The 15,050-nt window shown below is 53.0% G+C and overlaps 4 protein-coding genes across 4 annotated transcripts; 1 reads left to right on the top strand and 3 right to left on the bottom strand.

Annotated features, from left to right (window-relative positions):
- Positions 1-1,049: 1,049 nt before the first annotated feature.
- Positions 1,050-3,880, bottom strand: LRP88_03055 (NEDD4 family E3 ubiquitin-protein ligase; the record flags this gene model as incomplete). Its single annotated transcript, XM_083239685.1, has 6 exons — positions 1,050-1,149; positions 1,201-3,205; positions 3,273-3,409; positions 3,463-3,568; positions 3,622-3,683; positions 3,849-3,880. The coding sequence occupies 6 exons, from the start codon at positions 3,878-3,880 to the stop codon at positions 1,050-1,052; spliced, it is 2,442 nt and encodes an 813-aa protein (XP_083104815.1).
- Positions 3,881-6,709: 2,829 nt separating this feature from the next.
- On the bottom strand, positions 6,710-7,450 carry LRP88_03054 (uncharacterized protein; the record flags this gene model as incomplete). The annotated part of the gene is made up of 1 exon (XM_083239684.1): positions 6,710-7,450. The coding sequence occupies one exon, from the start codon at positions 7,448-7,450 to the stop codon at positions 6,710-6,712; it is 741 nt and encodes a 246-aa protein (XP_083104814.1).
- Positions 7,451-8,372: 922 nt separating this feature from the next.
- LRP88_03053 (SNF2 family N-terminal domain-containing protein) lies at positions 8,373-11,964 on the top strand (the record flags this gene model as incomplete). The annotated part of the gene is made up of 5 exons (XM_083239683.1): positions 8,373-8,456; positions 8,531-8,695; positions 8,758-9,438; positions 9,488-11,773; positions 11,827-11,964. The coding sequence occupies 5 exons, from the start codon at positions 8,373-8,375 to the stop codon at positions 11,962-11,964; spliced, it is 3,354 nt and encodes a 1,117-aa protein (XP_083104813.1).
- Positions 11,965-12,629: 665 nt separating this feature from the next.
- Positions 12,630-13,842, bottom strand: LRP88_03052 (translation initiation factor eIF3 subunit i; the record flags this gene model as incomplete). The annotated part of the gene is made up of 3 exons (XM_083239682.1): positions 12,630-12,995; positions 13,043-13,640; positions 13,793-13,842. The coding sequence occupies 3 exons, from the start codon at positions 13,840-13,842 to the stop codon at positions 12,630-12,632; spliced, it is 1,014 nt and encodes a 337-aa protein (XP_083104812.1).
- Positions 13,843-15,050: the final 1,208 nt, after the last annotated feature.

Genomic DNA, 15,050 nt, shown 5'->3' with positions numbered 1-15,050 from the left:
TTGTTGTTACCGGGTGTACATACTGGGGTTCCCGCCGGTAGAATGGTAGAAGGAAATGCAATTTTGTACAACACCACTCTGTCACCACGCCGGGCCAGGTATGCGGAGACGATATGCCTGGGTCGTGATTCGTAGTTGAGGGGCTGAATTGGGAATTGCCAATTCACCAATGTTGAAGATGACAACAATATTTGAAATCAATCAGCGAGCTAATACCGTCCCTACTTGACATGGGCTCTTTGCAACAATCACCTTAGTCCGGGATATCTCAAGACGCAATAGGCATCTGGTGATGATGTCACATTCTTCCATCCGAGTTAGAGATGCGTATCTATCTCAACAGTCACAACTCTATCTATCAAGGTGCTTTGATACCTCAAACGGTGGGACAGTCGACAACCAACAACACACTCAAAAGACACAGCATCTACGTAGTGAACGTTCTTGTATAGTATATGATGAATGTTAAAAAAGGAGGCGCTGTGAACCCTATCTTTCCCTCCGCCTAAATTCGCTGGCTCCATCCGTCTCGTCCGCCGACATCGTACGTAATACACAGAGGTACAGACTCTCTTTTCCACTTGTCAAAACAGCATCGATCACCATCCATCCTTGCTTGGGCCCCCGTCGATTCTGGTGTCCACCTCGATCAAGCCGTAGAGTAAGAATTCCACAATGCCCACGAGGGCGTCCCACCACAGAGCAGACCCAACGAGGCATGCCCATCTCGTCCGCTCGGGCGACGAGGCTTGGATGCCGTCCCTGGTCTATACGCTACGCTGCTGAGCTGGCGCAGAGAGGGAAACAGGGGTTGCATCAATCGCATGTTGAACGTCAATTAATCCACCAGCGCCAAACGACCCAGGTCTGTCCACTCTTTGAACCAAAGCAAATACCCAAAACAATTTGTGTGTGTGTGTGAGCGAGAGGAAGGGGCAGAGAGAAGAGGTCGCTGTCTTGAAGGGCAACGCCACAGCAGTCGCCTATAGGTAGTGTAAATGTTGCAAGTTCAATATCTCCACCAAACAGTGGCGCCTTTGTCGTCTCGTCTACTCCTGGCCAAAGCCCATTGTCTCTTCAACAGCAATCGTGAGCTTCTGTTGAAGCATTTCTAGACTCTTATAAGCGGGCAAGTCGAGTCGGTTGAAACTATTTGCCGTTAGTCTTGTCTCTCACTCAGAAATATCAAACTGGACTTACCAAGTATGTGCCTTGGGTAGGTTGGTAATCTCTCCTGCTTTTTCAATCGTGAATCGTCGGGGGCCATCACTGCCCTGAAGATCCTTGAATCCGTTGACAGGGATTCGAGAAGTACCCGTCGTGAACTGTAGTAGTCGAGACTTCTGCTCTCCATCCCACGAGCGCACCGTCGCCCAGAAGTTCTGAACAACCTCATCCGACTCAGTGTATCCTCTATAATCGGTGTGCTTCTTCCAGTCATCGACATCGATCTCAGCAATACCACCAATCAGAAGCTCAAGCTCACGTTCATCAAAGACGTTGATGAGATCTTGAGGGATGAGCTCTTGGAAGCCCTCCTTGAAAGCCTGGAACTGCTCTGCAATGCGCTTCTCGATTCGCCACTTGACCATGAGATCAACATATTCCTTCTTGTTCTCGTTGGTGACCTCGATGTTTCGTCCGTTGGGAATGAGGTCCTCCGTTGTCATGACTCCAAAGCGCTCGTCCTCAGTCGAAAACGTCTGCTCCAAAATTCCACCCGAAATGTCGTTGTCCAACATCCACTGCAAAGATCGGTGGAAGTCGGCATCAACACCCTCCATGTCCGCAAGAGCGACTGCCTTTCCAAGCATCATCTTGTAGAGGGCGCCAATGAAGAAGGCATCCAGGAATCGGCGGTGGAAAATAGCCAAACCAACGACACGGCCAATAAACTTGAAGTAGTTCAGATGTTCCGGGTTGATTCCAGAGTGAGGGTTGATCTGGAGGGTGTAGTTGTCGTGGGCCGAGTACTCGAACAGACAATAGAAGGGGTTGAACATTTCGTGCGAAAGGAGGAAGAAGAACTCTCGTGAGAGACCACCGTAATCCAAACCGTCCTCGCCATCGAACTTGATCATCAACCGCTTCTTCAGATCCGTAGCCGATTGGCGAGTAATTTCCGCAAACGAATCCTCAAAGATATGAGACCGCCTCACCTTGATGTGGCACTGTCCACTAAGAATGCGCATCGCCGGCTGGGAACGGAAGTAGATGAGCTTTCTTCGGAAGTCTCGCTTGTATTGAGGAACGTTCTGGTCGAGTGATGACGGAAGTCGTGGGTCGTCCCAAGTTGTGGTCTTAGTGTTGTGGTCGACGAAGTAGACACGAGCTGTGTTCGTCAAGCGCATCTCCCAGCCGCTTGGAAGGGGACCGAGTTGTGATACTGGCTGCTGCTGAATCTGTCCGTTGGCGTTGTTCTGGCCACCGTACATGCGGATATACTGCTGTCGGCGCGGATCAACCCAAGTGGTTGTTCTGGTGTTATGATCAACAAAGTAGGGTCGACCCTCGGGGGTCCATCTCTGTTCCCATCCTGGTGGTAGCTCGCCTGAACCTGGGCTCGTAGCCCCAGTGTGCATCACCGCGCCGGCGTTAGCGGTCGGGGATGATGATTGCTGAGGCTGCTGTGCTTGAAGAGTAGGCGAGTTGGAGCCAGTTCGGTCCTCGGGTAGGGTACGGTTCTGGTGTCTCTGTCGCTCCACCTGAGTGGCCGCCTCTCTGTCGCTTCGCTGTTCCTGGGTGCCATTCGAAGTTGGACGGTTCCAGCTCGTCGTTCGAGTGTTGTGATCAACGTAGTATGTACGTCCCAGGTTGTCTTCACGGCGTTCCCAACCAGCAGGCAGACGCCCCTGCGCATCCTCGAATGGACTCAGCTGGTTTGACTGGCGAGGCTGCCCACTGGCATTTGGCCCAGGAGCGCTGGCGCCACCAACAGAGTTGATGCTAGAGGGGCGGTGCGGCAGGTTGACCTGCGAGCTAGCAGCTCCATTTGGTCCGGACATGGAGGATCCTGGGCGGTTCTCTGAGGGGGGTGCGGAGAGGGAGGAGAGGTTCGAAGGGCCGGCGCCGAGTGAAGGTCGAGTTGACGATGCTTGGCCACCGCGGGCTGGGGCGCTGAGGTTGCAAGAAAGGTTAATGATTAGCTTGCCATGAACAACAAGGTTATCGGTTGATTTCTTCAGGTCTCGTGTAAGCATCTGGTCTGAAAGGCGCATGTCTATGTCAGCAGGGTGTTCCAAGTGTCGAGGAGGTGGCACAGGTCAACTGACCGTCAGCGTCCGCACTGAGTTCGGGCATGACATCTCCAACTCGGATATTGATGACGCCCAGGAAACCTTGGTCCTTCTTCTTAAACTTTTTTTGGTCAAAGACCTGAACTGCCAAAATGCTATCTTCGTTGGAACGGCTGCAGGCTGTGAGTCTGATAAGTCCTAGGTTTGGGGTGGCGGGGCACGTTACAAGTCAAAGCTCTCATTCCAGTACGGGTTAAGGGTCCTCTTGCTGACGGTCGTCGTCTTCGTCTGCTCTCCGTTGATGGTTGCGACGGCGAAGGGGTCGGGGAAGCCTGGTGCGTGTTAACGAGGAGCTCGAGTCTTTGTTTACTCTGGAACGACGTACGGAAAACATCCCTCTTATAAAGACCATCGGCGGCGATAACTAGGATGATGTCAACAGAGGAACTCGGGCGGAGGGGTATAAGGACGAGAGCGACTCACTCGTAACCCGAAGGTTGGCCCTGCTGCAGAACCGTTAGCACATGTATCGTGAAGGGGCCGAATGGATAGAATGCCCCTTCGCAGGCGCAGAACGCGATGCGATGGATGGGCGGCTGGGAATGAACTTACTTGGGCAGTCCGGAATCGGTGCGACTGGTCATGGTGTCACCTCTTGCGCAGCGCAGCGAGGGACTAGGTCACGGCAAGGACAACAACGTTGATGGATATCCTTCCTGATGGCAGGAGCAGGACGCGCAGTCGAAGCCTTATCAGGGAGAGGCGTTCGAAGGACGGGATCGACTAGGAGGATTCGGCTGGAGAAAGTTGACGACGCTGGAGTTGGGGCAATGGGGGGAGGTTGAGGCTGTGCACGGGCGGCGGGCCTAAAGACCAGACACGGACTCCCCGCTTCCAAAGCGAGGAGGCGGCGGCCGGAACGGGAAGAGAATAGACACGCGAGAAGGGTGTTTTGAAGCCAAAGAGACGTGGACAGCGCGACAGCGAGAGAAGAAATTTTGTTTTTGGAGAGGAGTAGAGACGGAAGTAGGTCGGCCGATAGCTAGGTAGTTCCAACGTCGCCACGAGTGGGCTGGTGAAAGAGTATCTGCGTCGTGGTTGGTGTTGATGATGATGGGAGGACGTGAGGGCGGCGGAGGATGGGGCCTTGGACGAGACGGGGATAGTTCTCAGCGGTGCAGGTGGTGGTGGGAGGGGGGGAAGGTACCTCCATGGATGCCACCAGGATGATACATTGGGCTCACAGCAGGGGCAGATGGCAAATCTACAGGCAGCTCAGCGGGCAGAAACTGCCTGAAGGAATCCAATCGACCTTCCATTGTTCCCATGCGCCATGCGCCCTGGCGGGTAGACAGGCCGGGTGGCCGGGGGCCTTTTGGTGGACCAGAGTGCCTAGACAACCCGAGATTAGTGGTTACCAAAGGTTCCTGTTGCCTCCACTGCGCTGAGCGTTCATTGAGCGAGTGTCCAACTTGATCCAATGGCTGGAGAATCAGAGGTCGAGGCACGCCCAGAGCCAGAGAGCGGGCGGGGAGGGGAGGCAGCCCGCCATCCGCCATCCGCCATGGGTCTTGGAGGTACCTTTCTGGTGCCAGAATCAAACAGTACATTCTATGTCTGTGCCTCAGGCCCAGCCTCAGATGACAAAACACACCAGCCTCGGCACTCTTTTGCCTTGATGAGGAATTCATAGATAATGCTTATGAATTCCATCTATAATGGGCGTGGCTCCAGCACGATGGCGAATAAATGAAGCACCGAGCCACGGTATGACTCCCAACTGCCTCCTTGGGCATCAGACACGGAGTATGGACAATGTTACAGGGCACGGCTCGCCGGCACAGCTTCTCACCAGGCGCCCAGTCCTGTTCAGGCTGAGGGATGGGATCACCCGGCGCTTGCTTGGCCAGGGCGCTTGCAATCTGGCCAAGATGGATGGATGCCTTGCTGTTGGTGCTCACTCAATGTCTGGTGGCCTTATTGCTTGCTCCCTGGCAAGGACCTAACAGAAAAAAAGAGGCCAGAACTGCAGCCCAGACCTGCATAGAACAAGGTGGAGGATGAAACCTGCTTCTCACACGAGCATCCGTCGGAAGTCAAATCTTTTCTTGCAGCCCCTGTCAAATAGAAAACCACGGCCTACGCCCATCCGCCGAGCTGAAACTGAGCCCGCATTCGCACGCGTCCTTGCTCCTGTCAGACTGTGTAGGTACTGTACCTGTAGGCAGATCGCCAAGTTCTGGTGGCTTGCTTGCTTGCGTGCGAGCAGGGTGCTGAGCCACCCAGGGAGACGTCAACAATGTCTCGTGGATTGCGTTGACGCCACACCTACAATGGTTGAGATCGCCTGTCGTGTCTTGATGACAAGCAGCAGGTCGCATAGAGTAAGCAGGGATGGTTAATCGTCCGCCCGCGTATGCGCAGTAGGGTGGTATTGTTCTCTGGCGAACCACAGTTGACAGGACATGTATACGTACCACGCTTGAGGTTGTCGTCATCTAAAGTTAACTTATTGACTTTACATAGTCAACAAAGCACAAGGGCGGAGTGTGCATCCATCCAGTGACAGCTTTGAACACAGAGAACAGTCTTTGAAGCCAACACACAACTGGAACAATATTCATCCACCCATGTGAACCCTTGTTCGAGGTTCTCACAGGTCAAAAGACCCATCACCCATGTCATTACAGATGACAGATCTTTTTCTATCATTATCCTCTCCTGATATGAGATTTGTCACCTACTGGTCCTCGGATTTGACCTGATAACAACGTCCAATAGTGCCTGCATGAGAGTCAAACAGGCTCTAATAACGTTGAGAACCATGTTGCTGGAAACTCAAAATCGAATTTACATGCTTGATTATTCTTTCTCCCTTGTTTCTAATGCAATATTTATAGTTCTGTGCCGATTTTAGATAGAGCATCGTGCATTCCACCTCGTGCTTAGCTATCATTCAGGTGAGCCTTGGTCGCTTTGACACGGCTCTTGATAACAAGGTGTACAAGGAGTAACAGAACCTCATCCTGGTCATTTTGTAGGGGCCAGTAGTATATTGAAAGTGTTTTCTCCGAATGCTGCCATGGCTGCTCTGGCATTGCCGTCCAGGGGGCGGAAGAAGAGAAGAAGATGGCCATGCTGATCTACCCCCAACCTACCTATTAATGGTAGGCAGGGAGGTAAGCAGGAAAGATCATGAGGCCTCTTGATAGTAATGTTTACATCCAAATCATCGTTAAGTAATCATATTCATTGTAGATATCATGGCAAACCGCCAATAGACATTGTGTGTGTAAAGCCTCAACACCCCCAAATGCAGTCGTTACGTCCTCCAAACGCCGCCCATGCTCTAATGCTAGTCCATGCGTCCGTCTGTAAACATGCCCTCATCCCATCCAGTTTATCGAATTCCATCGCCCAGTGATAAGTATGCTATGTGCAAGCCAAAGGTACCTGTGTCCACCAGCCAAGCACTAAGCATGCCGGCCTCGCTTCCCCCCTCCGTTGCCGAAAGGATCCTTTCCACCCAGGCTGCCAAGATCGAATATCTCCTCAAAGTTCAACTTGCGCTTAGCTCCAGCCCTTTGGGCCAAATGTCCTGGCCCTCTGGGACATGCTCGACCTGGGTTGTTCAAGCGGGTTTTGGATGGCCTTGTGGCCGTCATGGATGAGCCGTCGTGAGGTCTCGAGTCGGAAAGGTTGAGGGTGGCGATATTGGGATACGGATGCGCAGACTGAAACGTGAAATTGTCTTGGGAAGGGACCACAAGTGGTGTTTGTTCTTCAACAGTAGCAGTAGGAGGGATGCTTGGAGGTGCCGAGTCGGTTCGCATTTGGCTCATCTGCTGGGCAACGGTATTGGGGCGAGTGAGTTCGGGTGATGAAGATGTTTCTGCTTTGTCGATTTCGTCCTCGCTTTCGGTGTTTGGCGAGCTGCTCTCCCGACCATCAAGCCTCTCCCTAACCCATCTCCGGATCTTCAAGCCATCTCCGTCGCCTGTTCCCGTAGCCTCCTTGTCCAAAAACGCCAGCATATCGTATAGACAGTCCTGATACCCATCGGCCCGAGCCTTCGATTGTGCGGCCGCAGAAGTCTTGTACAGTTTCGTAACGGAGAGCGCCGCTGCCTTGAAGACGTCGAGTAGCTGCTCAGGGGATTCCTGCTGGGCAGACTGCTTGCCCGGGCCGGCAGTGACACCCCGCATGTGTTCCATGGTAGATACTGTGACAGGTACAGGAGCTAGAGAACTGGAAGGGCAAAGTTAGAAAGGTTCGAGAGCTTGAAGGGTAAATCGCCTCACCTGGTAGGTAGTCGCTAGGGTTGGGGCCGGAAGGCTTGGGAGCGGTATTTTGGCGCCCAAAGATGTCGTGAACAAACAGAATAGAGGGGGCGAAAAGTGCTTCCCCATGCACAAGAGACAAACAATTTGTATGCAGGTCGCTCAGGAAGAGCTATGCCTCCCAAGATATCGAGTCGTTGGATGAACCAAACGTTGGGTCACGACGAAGGTTCGCCCAGTCATCCACCCATTCAACGCCGCACAGAGCCTGAACGGCACTAACCGAGGGGGGGTTTGCACGTGGAGTGGGGGGCCGATATGTCACGTGAGCCCTAAGGGATCGACATCTTTTTCAAATTGGTGTTGAACAAGTTGAGGAGTTGTGATGTTCTGCTTGAGAAGTGTTCAAATTTTTGAAATAGATTTTCGGGTGAATTTTTCAGAGATAATTCCAGCAATCTCCTTATTTTCGTTACGATTTAACAACAGCTGTTCAGTGACGTCGTTGAAAACTGCTCGGATTATTCCTTCTTCCTTCAGGGATCGTGGGGCCGCTTTATGAGGTCCAGTCGATGACAGGGGTCGCACAGTGGCACTAGCCCCAAATCGTCCCCCTTCAAGGTGCCCGTCGAGATTCTACCCGCCGACACCTTCGAAAAAACATCTACACATTCTCCAAGTCACGAAGCGGCGTGATCCCCGTCCCGACTTCAAATCCTCGTCGAAAACGTCCCTGGAAAGATACAAGCAGCGATTTGGATCACTTGCATTGGACTGCGCTTCTCTCTGCACCATCTCTAAACGCGTCTCCTCGACGCCAGTCGCGTAAAGAGGTCCTACTCACACTCGGTTCGCAATGGCGCCTCGCTCTCGAGCCAACGCCGTGGATACCGACGCGTCCATGTCAGACGCGCCGGAGCACCGCCAGGAGGAGGAAATGGTGAGTTTAACTATTGAATTGCATTTTGCTCTCCATTTGCGACGCGAGAGCTCGTTACTAATGGCCTGCTCCAGGAAGTCGATGAGACTCCCGACTACACAGACACCGAGAACCCCAGCACCACTGCTAGTAGTGTCGCCGGGGAGCCCACTACAGATGGTCGAAAGCGCCGCACGGAGGTTAACCAACTACGTCGAAGCATTTTTGGAAGGAAGCACGATCGTCTGGGCGAATCCAAGGTTCGAAGCCCTCTGGGACAAGGCTGCGACTATCCATCAGTATGCTGACTTCTTATCCACAGGAAGATGACACCATTCGCCGATTCCGATACTTGCTTGGCCTCACCGATCTATTCCGTCACTTCATCGAGACGAATCCCGATCCAAAGATCCGCGATATCATGACCGAGATTGATCGACAGAATGCCGAGTCTGCCAGAGGAAAGAAGGGCGCTGGAAGGCAAGGAGGCGCCACGAGCGATAGACGCCGACGCACAGAAGCCGAAGAAGATGCCGAACTTTTGAAGGACGAGAAGCATGGTGGTTCTGCCGAGACTGTTTTCCGAGAGTCGCCCCCCTTCATTCAGGGAACCATGCGCGACTACCAGGTTGCCGGTCTCAATTGGTTGATCTCCCTCCACGAGAACGGTATCTCTGGTATCCTTGCCGACGAAATGGGTCTTGGAAAGACGCTCCAAACAATTTCTTTCCTCGGCTACCTGCGACACATCGTTGATATCACTGGGCCACACTTGGTCATCGTACCAAAGTCTACTCTCGACAACTGGAAGCGAGAGTTTGCCAAATGGACCCCGGAGGTGGATGTTCTGGTGCTTCAGGGAGCAAAGGACGAGCGACACAACCTTATCAACGATCGCCTTGTGGATGAGAAGTTTGATGTTTGCATTACCAGCTACGAGATGGTGCTCCGAGAGAAGGCGCACCTGAAGAAGTTTGCTTGGGAGTACATCATCATCGACGAGGTTTGTCACTCTTTGCAAGGTGAATGCAGATATACTAAACAGCATTTAGGCGCATCGAATCAAGAACGAGGAGTCTTCACTGTCGCAAGTCATCCGACTCTTCTCGTCCCGAAACCGACTCCTCATCACAGGTACCCCACTGCAAAACAACCTCCACGAGCTGTGGGCGCTTCTCAACTTCTTGCTGCCCGACGTTTTTGGCGACTCTGAGGCCTTCGATCAGTGGTTCTCAGGCCAGGACCGGGATCAAGACACTGTTGTTCAACAACTCCACAAGGTCCTTCGTCCTTTCTTGCTCCGTCGCGTGAAGAGCGACGTTGAAAAGAGCTTGCTGCCAAAGAAGGAAGTCAATGTCTATCTAGGCATGTCGGAGATGCAGGTTAAGTGGTACCAAAAGATCCTTGAGAAGGATATCGACGCGGTCAACGGAGCTGGTGGCAAGCGGGAGTCCAAGACCCGACTGCTCAACATTGTGATGCAGCTTCGAAAGTGCTGCAACCATCCTTACCTGTTCGAGGGAGCCGAGCCTGGCCCTCCATACACCACCGACGAGCATCTTGTGTACAATGCGGGCAAGATGGCTGTCCTTGATAAGCTCCTCAACAGACTCCAGAAGCAGGGTAGCCGAGTTCTCATCTTCTCACAGATGAGCCGACTGCTTGATATTCTTGAAGATTACTGTGTCTTCCGCGAGTACAAGTATTGCCGTATCGACGGTGGCACAGCGCACGAGGACCGTATCGCAGCCATCGACGAGTACAACAAGCCTGGCTCAGAGAAGTTCATCTTCCTTCTCACAACCCGAGCTGGTGGTCTGGGCATCAACCTGACAACCGCCGATATTGTCATTCTCTATGACAGTGATTGGAACCCTCAGGCAGATCTGCAGGCCATGGACCGAGCGCACCGAATCGGCCAGACTAAGCAGGTTGTTGTGTACAGGTTCGTCACGGACAATGCTATTGAGGAGAAGGTTTTGGAGAGAGCGGCACAGAAGCTCCGCCTGGACCAGCTTGTCATTCAGCAAGGTCGTGCTCAGACTGCCGCCAAGGCTGCTGCGAATAAGGACGAACTTCTGTCGATGATTCAACACGGAGCTGAGAAGGTGTTCCAATCTAAGGGACCTACTGGTAACATGGCTTCCAAGGAGGGCGAAATCGGTGACGCCGACATCGATGAGATCTTGGCTCGAGGTGAAAACCGAACCAAGGAGCTGAATGCCAAGTATGAGAAGCTCGGCATCGATGATCTACAAAAGTTCACCTCGGAGTCGGCTTACGAGTGGAATGGAGAGAACTTTGCCAACACCAAGAAGAACATCAACATGACCTGGATCAACCCGGCCAAGCGAGAACGCAAGGAACAGTCGTATTCGATGGACAAGTACTTCCGACAGACCATGTACCCCAACCCGAAGGCGGATGCGAAGCCCAAGGCGCCTCGAGCACCGAAGCAAGTTCCAGTACACGATTACCAGTTCTACCCACCGCGTCTGCGGGATCTTCAGGACAGAGAGACTGCATACTACCGAAAGGAGATTGGCTATAAGGTGCCTCTGCCAGATGGTGATGATGACAACCTGTCAGAGCGAGAGGCCGAGAGAGCTCTCGACCAGCAAGAGATCGACAACGCCACCCCCCTGACCGAGGAAGAGCGCGAGGAAAAGGAGAAGCTATCGCTGCAAGGATTTGGAGATTGGAACCGACGTGACTTTCAACAGTTTGTTAACGGATCCGGCAAGTACGGCAGAACTGCCTACGAAGGCATCTCCAAGGAGGTTGACAGCAAGTCTGCGGCTGAAATCAAGGCCTATGCCAAGGTCTTTTGGCAGCGGTACACCGAGATTGCAGACTATCCCAAGTACATGAAGACTATCGAGGATGGCGAGGAACGAACCCGACGTCTCGGACACCACCAGAAGCTACTGAGGAAGAAGATGCAGCAGTACAGAGTGCCCCTACAGCAGCTCAAGATCAACTACTCTGTGTCCACAACCAACAAGAAGGTCTATACGGAGGAGGAAGATCGATTCCTCCTGGTCCTGCTCGATCGATACGGAATCGACTCGGAAGGCCTGTACGAGAAGATGCGGGATGATATCCGCGAATCCCCATTGTTCAAATTCGACTGGTTCTTCCTCAGCCGAACGCCTATTGAGCTTTCCCGACGCTGCACTACCCTGATTACGACCATCGTCAAAGAATTCGAAGATGTTCCTGCCCGTGGTTCTAATGGGGTGAACGGAAAGGCCAAGCGAGAACCCGACGATGAGAATGACGAGGACAGCATTCTTGGAATGGCCCCTGCCAAGAAGAAGGCCAAGAACGGTGTCAAGGTATGCATAACGGAGCTTTCTTATCATTGATATGCCGCTAACAAAATCTACAGAACAAGGCTCTCGACAACGTCAAGTCGGTCAAGTCAAGCAAGAACAGCTCGGCCACGCCATCAAGAGCATCCAGCGTGGCATCCACTGCGTCTAATGCAGGAGGCTCTACCAAGGGCAAGAAGGGCAGGAAGAAGTAAACAAAATGGCACGGGACTAGGGCCTTTGGGTTGATTGGTAGGTATGCTTGGTCGGTCAAAGGGGGATAGATCTTTTTTGGCGTTTGGTTGCACTTAAGGGCTTTACTTTGCTCATGTCAGTATTTGGTGTGTCTGGCACGACGGACTGTACCAGGATTCAAGGAGGTATGATAGATACCTCGATTAACAATGATGCCTCAAGGCTGGGGCAAAGGGAGCGAGGACGGCGAGCGGCTTGAGTGTTAAATAGTTGTTTGAGAGCAAAAGAACCATGTCTAGATGCCTGTACTGCCTGGTGTCTAACCGGCGCGCCGTGAGGTCTACTACGAAGTCATGCCAGCGTAAAGACGGTGCCATGTCGCGATATACATGAATTCTTCAAGAGGGACTGCCTAGCCATCTGGGCGTATCCAAATCCCCAAGTCGTAGATACGTCATCAAATGGTGCAATTTCGACCTGTTCCCTAAGCCTCCTGGAGAGATGGTAACAATTACAAGCCCCTTTGTCTTCCTCTCTCTCCCCTACACACTCCCTGTTTCCATCCATCCATCCGTCCATTCATCAATCCCCTCCCATTTAATTTTTTGCCCCTTGAACAAAAAAACAAGGATTTGTTTGTCCCCCAAAACGCCGTACTATGCAAGCACACAGGAAAAGAAGGCATCTACTGCATTCGGTTCAACCGCTCCCTCTCGACCTCGTAGTTGAAGTCGAAGTAGCCCTTGTCGAAGTGGTGAACTCGAACGTAGCCGTCCTCTCCGCCGCTTGCGTAGCTCTTTCCGGTGGGGTCGGCGGCGACGGTGTTGAGGGGACCGAAGTGGCCTCGCACACGGCCGATCTCGTCCTCGAAGATCTTGTGGTAGAAGCGGGCCTCGAACTTACCCTGGCGGGCAGAGGTTCGGGTGACGTCCATGGCGGCCTGACCACCACCGAGAATGACAAAGTCCTTCTTGGGGGTGATGGTAGCACTGTTTAGGGGAGTATCGGCGACGTATGTCTTGAGAACCTCGAGGTCGCGGGCAGAGATGAGCTTGGAGAGGTCAGTATTTGTTTAGCCCGTAAGCAGAAGCGACCTACCTTGGCAGTCTTGTCCTTGCACGCGGTGATGAAGTAGGTTCGGTCGGGAGACCACTGGAGGTCGACGATGGGCTGGTTAAGCTCATGGACGGGGACGTTGTCCAGCAGGTCACCGGTCTTGGCGTCGTATCGGCTCACGCTGCCATCCTCGTGGCCGGCGATGATGTACTTGCTCATGGCGCTCCAGCCAGCGACGGTGGCCTTGCTCTCGTCGCAGACGATGGTCAGGACCTTCTCGTCACTCTGTTCGGCGTTGACGTCGGGGTTGATGTCGACGACGACGATGTTGGAGAGGTAACCCATACGCTTCTCGGTAACACCCAGCAGCTTGGTGCCGTCCTCGTTGAACTCGACTCGCTTGACGGCGGTGGGGAACTCCCAGGTCTTGATGAGGCGGCCGGTCTTGACCTCCCAGAGGCGGATGGTGTTGTCGGCGGAGCCCGAGGCGATCATGGTCGAGGTAGGGTCGACGTCGACAGTCCAGATGGCACCGACATGGCCGTGGTAGGTTCCGAGACGCTCGCCGTTGTGAGAGAACCAGGCACAGATCTGCTGGTCCTTGGCGACGGAGAAGATGAGGTCGCCATCGAGGTTGTATCTGGGGGTGGTCGACGATGTTAGCCGGGGGGTTCTGAGTGGTATTCCAAGCTATTTAAGGAACTAGGACATTTCATGTTCCACGTTCCCTCTTCCCCTCTTTGCTGAAGATTTGTCGCTCGAGACTGATGAAGAAATGGATATTTGACGTACCGAATCTGGGTGAGCGCACGCTCGTGCCCGGCAAGAAGAATGGGCCGCATGATGTCGTTATCTGAGGGGCTCGGAGGGGTTGATGGCGGAGGCAAGTTCGGAAAGGCTGGTTATATGGCGAGGGCTTTCGCGATGGAATTTTTGGCGGTTGTGCGTTTTGGTGGGGCACAAATCCCCCTCCTCTCGCGGGGGCACAGGACTTTTACTTTGTTGGGCTAGTTCCGGTACGGATATTGAGACTGTGCCTGACACCGGGTGTCAAGTTTGGGATTTGCCATGTTCAACACCTTGGTTGCCTATTGTTCGAGAGATAGTGACGCCCGTGATAGATTCATCCATGGATTATTGAGTCATCTCAAGGATTCAAGAGTCATAGTATGAACCCTTCTTGCCAGATATTTCAGAAAGTGGAATGATAGCATGACTTTGTTGACGTCGAATTTCGCCTGGTGGCGGCCGTCCTGAGGCATCAACCATTTACTCGCCCGATTTCTTAGAAACCACTTTGCACTTTCTCTCTGTGTAAGAGGCCAGACTGACGCCATCTCCAACGTGAGGCGAAACTGAACCTTCGACCCTCCAGTTCGATCCATTGTTGATCCCTGAAGAAACTGCTGGCTCTTGACGACTGAGTCACGTCGACTCGCTGACGCTTACATCTCGCTCGCCCTGTCTCGTCTTAGGGGGGCATCACACGACCAGCAGCGTCGACGGTTGGAATCCGTCAAAGATGGAGGAGGAGTATGACGATCTCAACTTGATCGTCTGTTCCTTGCAGCACTAGACCTAATTCTCTGTCTTGCTTGCGATTCCTACCTGTACGATATTGTCAGATTTACGTTCGAGACCATTGGCAGCTAGGCGTTTTCCTCTACTCTCTCGTTCTCCTCTCACCTTCCTAGAACAACAACTTTGTTGCACAACCGGCATTGGATACACTCCCCAACATAGGCCATTCCTGTTTAATCGATTAAGTACGGGCGTATGGAGATTTTTCGGCATCTCATACTAGGTCGGCACATAGGTATGCATCTACGAGATCAGATATATACCACCAGTTGATCATGGCCGGGGTCAAGCTCCGTTACGCCGCGTCGGGATCGACTGCGGATGTATGCCGAAGGGTCCCGAGATGGCCTTCATTCTCGATATTGTTAACTCTTCAGCACCTACGGCACAGCAGCCGTCGGCCACACCAAGCCGAACCTGCAATAGCCGGGCCCCGTTGGACGCACCACTCACACCCGCAAACTCAGGC

Source organism: Fusarium phalaenopsidis (assembly GCF_050370095.1).
Source record: "Fusarium phalaenopsidis strain FUZ10S chromosome Unknown contig_32286, whole genome shotgun sequence".
Taxonomy (NCBI): Eukaryota; Fungi; Ascomycota; class Sordariomycetes; order Hypocreales; family Nectriaceae; genus Fusarium; species Fusarium phalaenopsidis.
The sequence above is the reverse complement of the archived record's forward strand: the minus strand, read 5'-3'. Positions and strand labels throughout refer to the sequence as shown.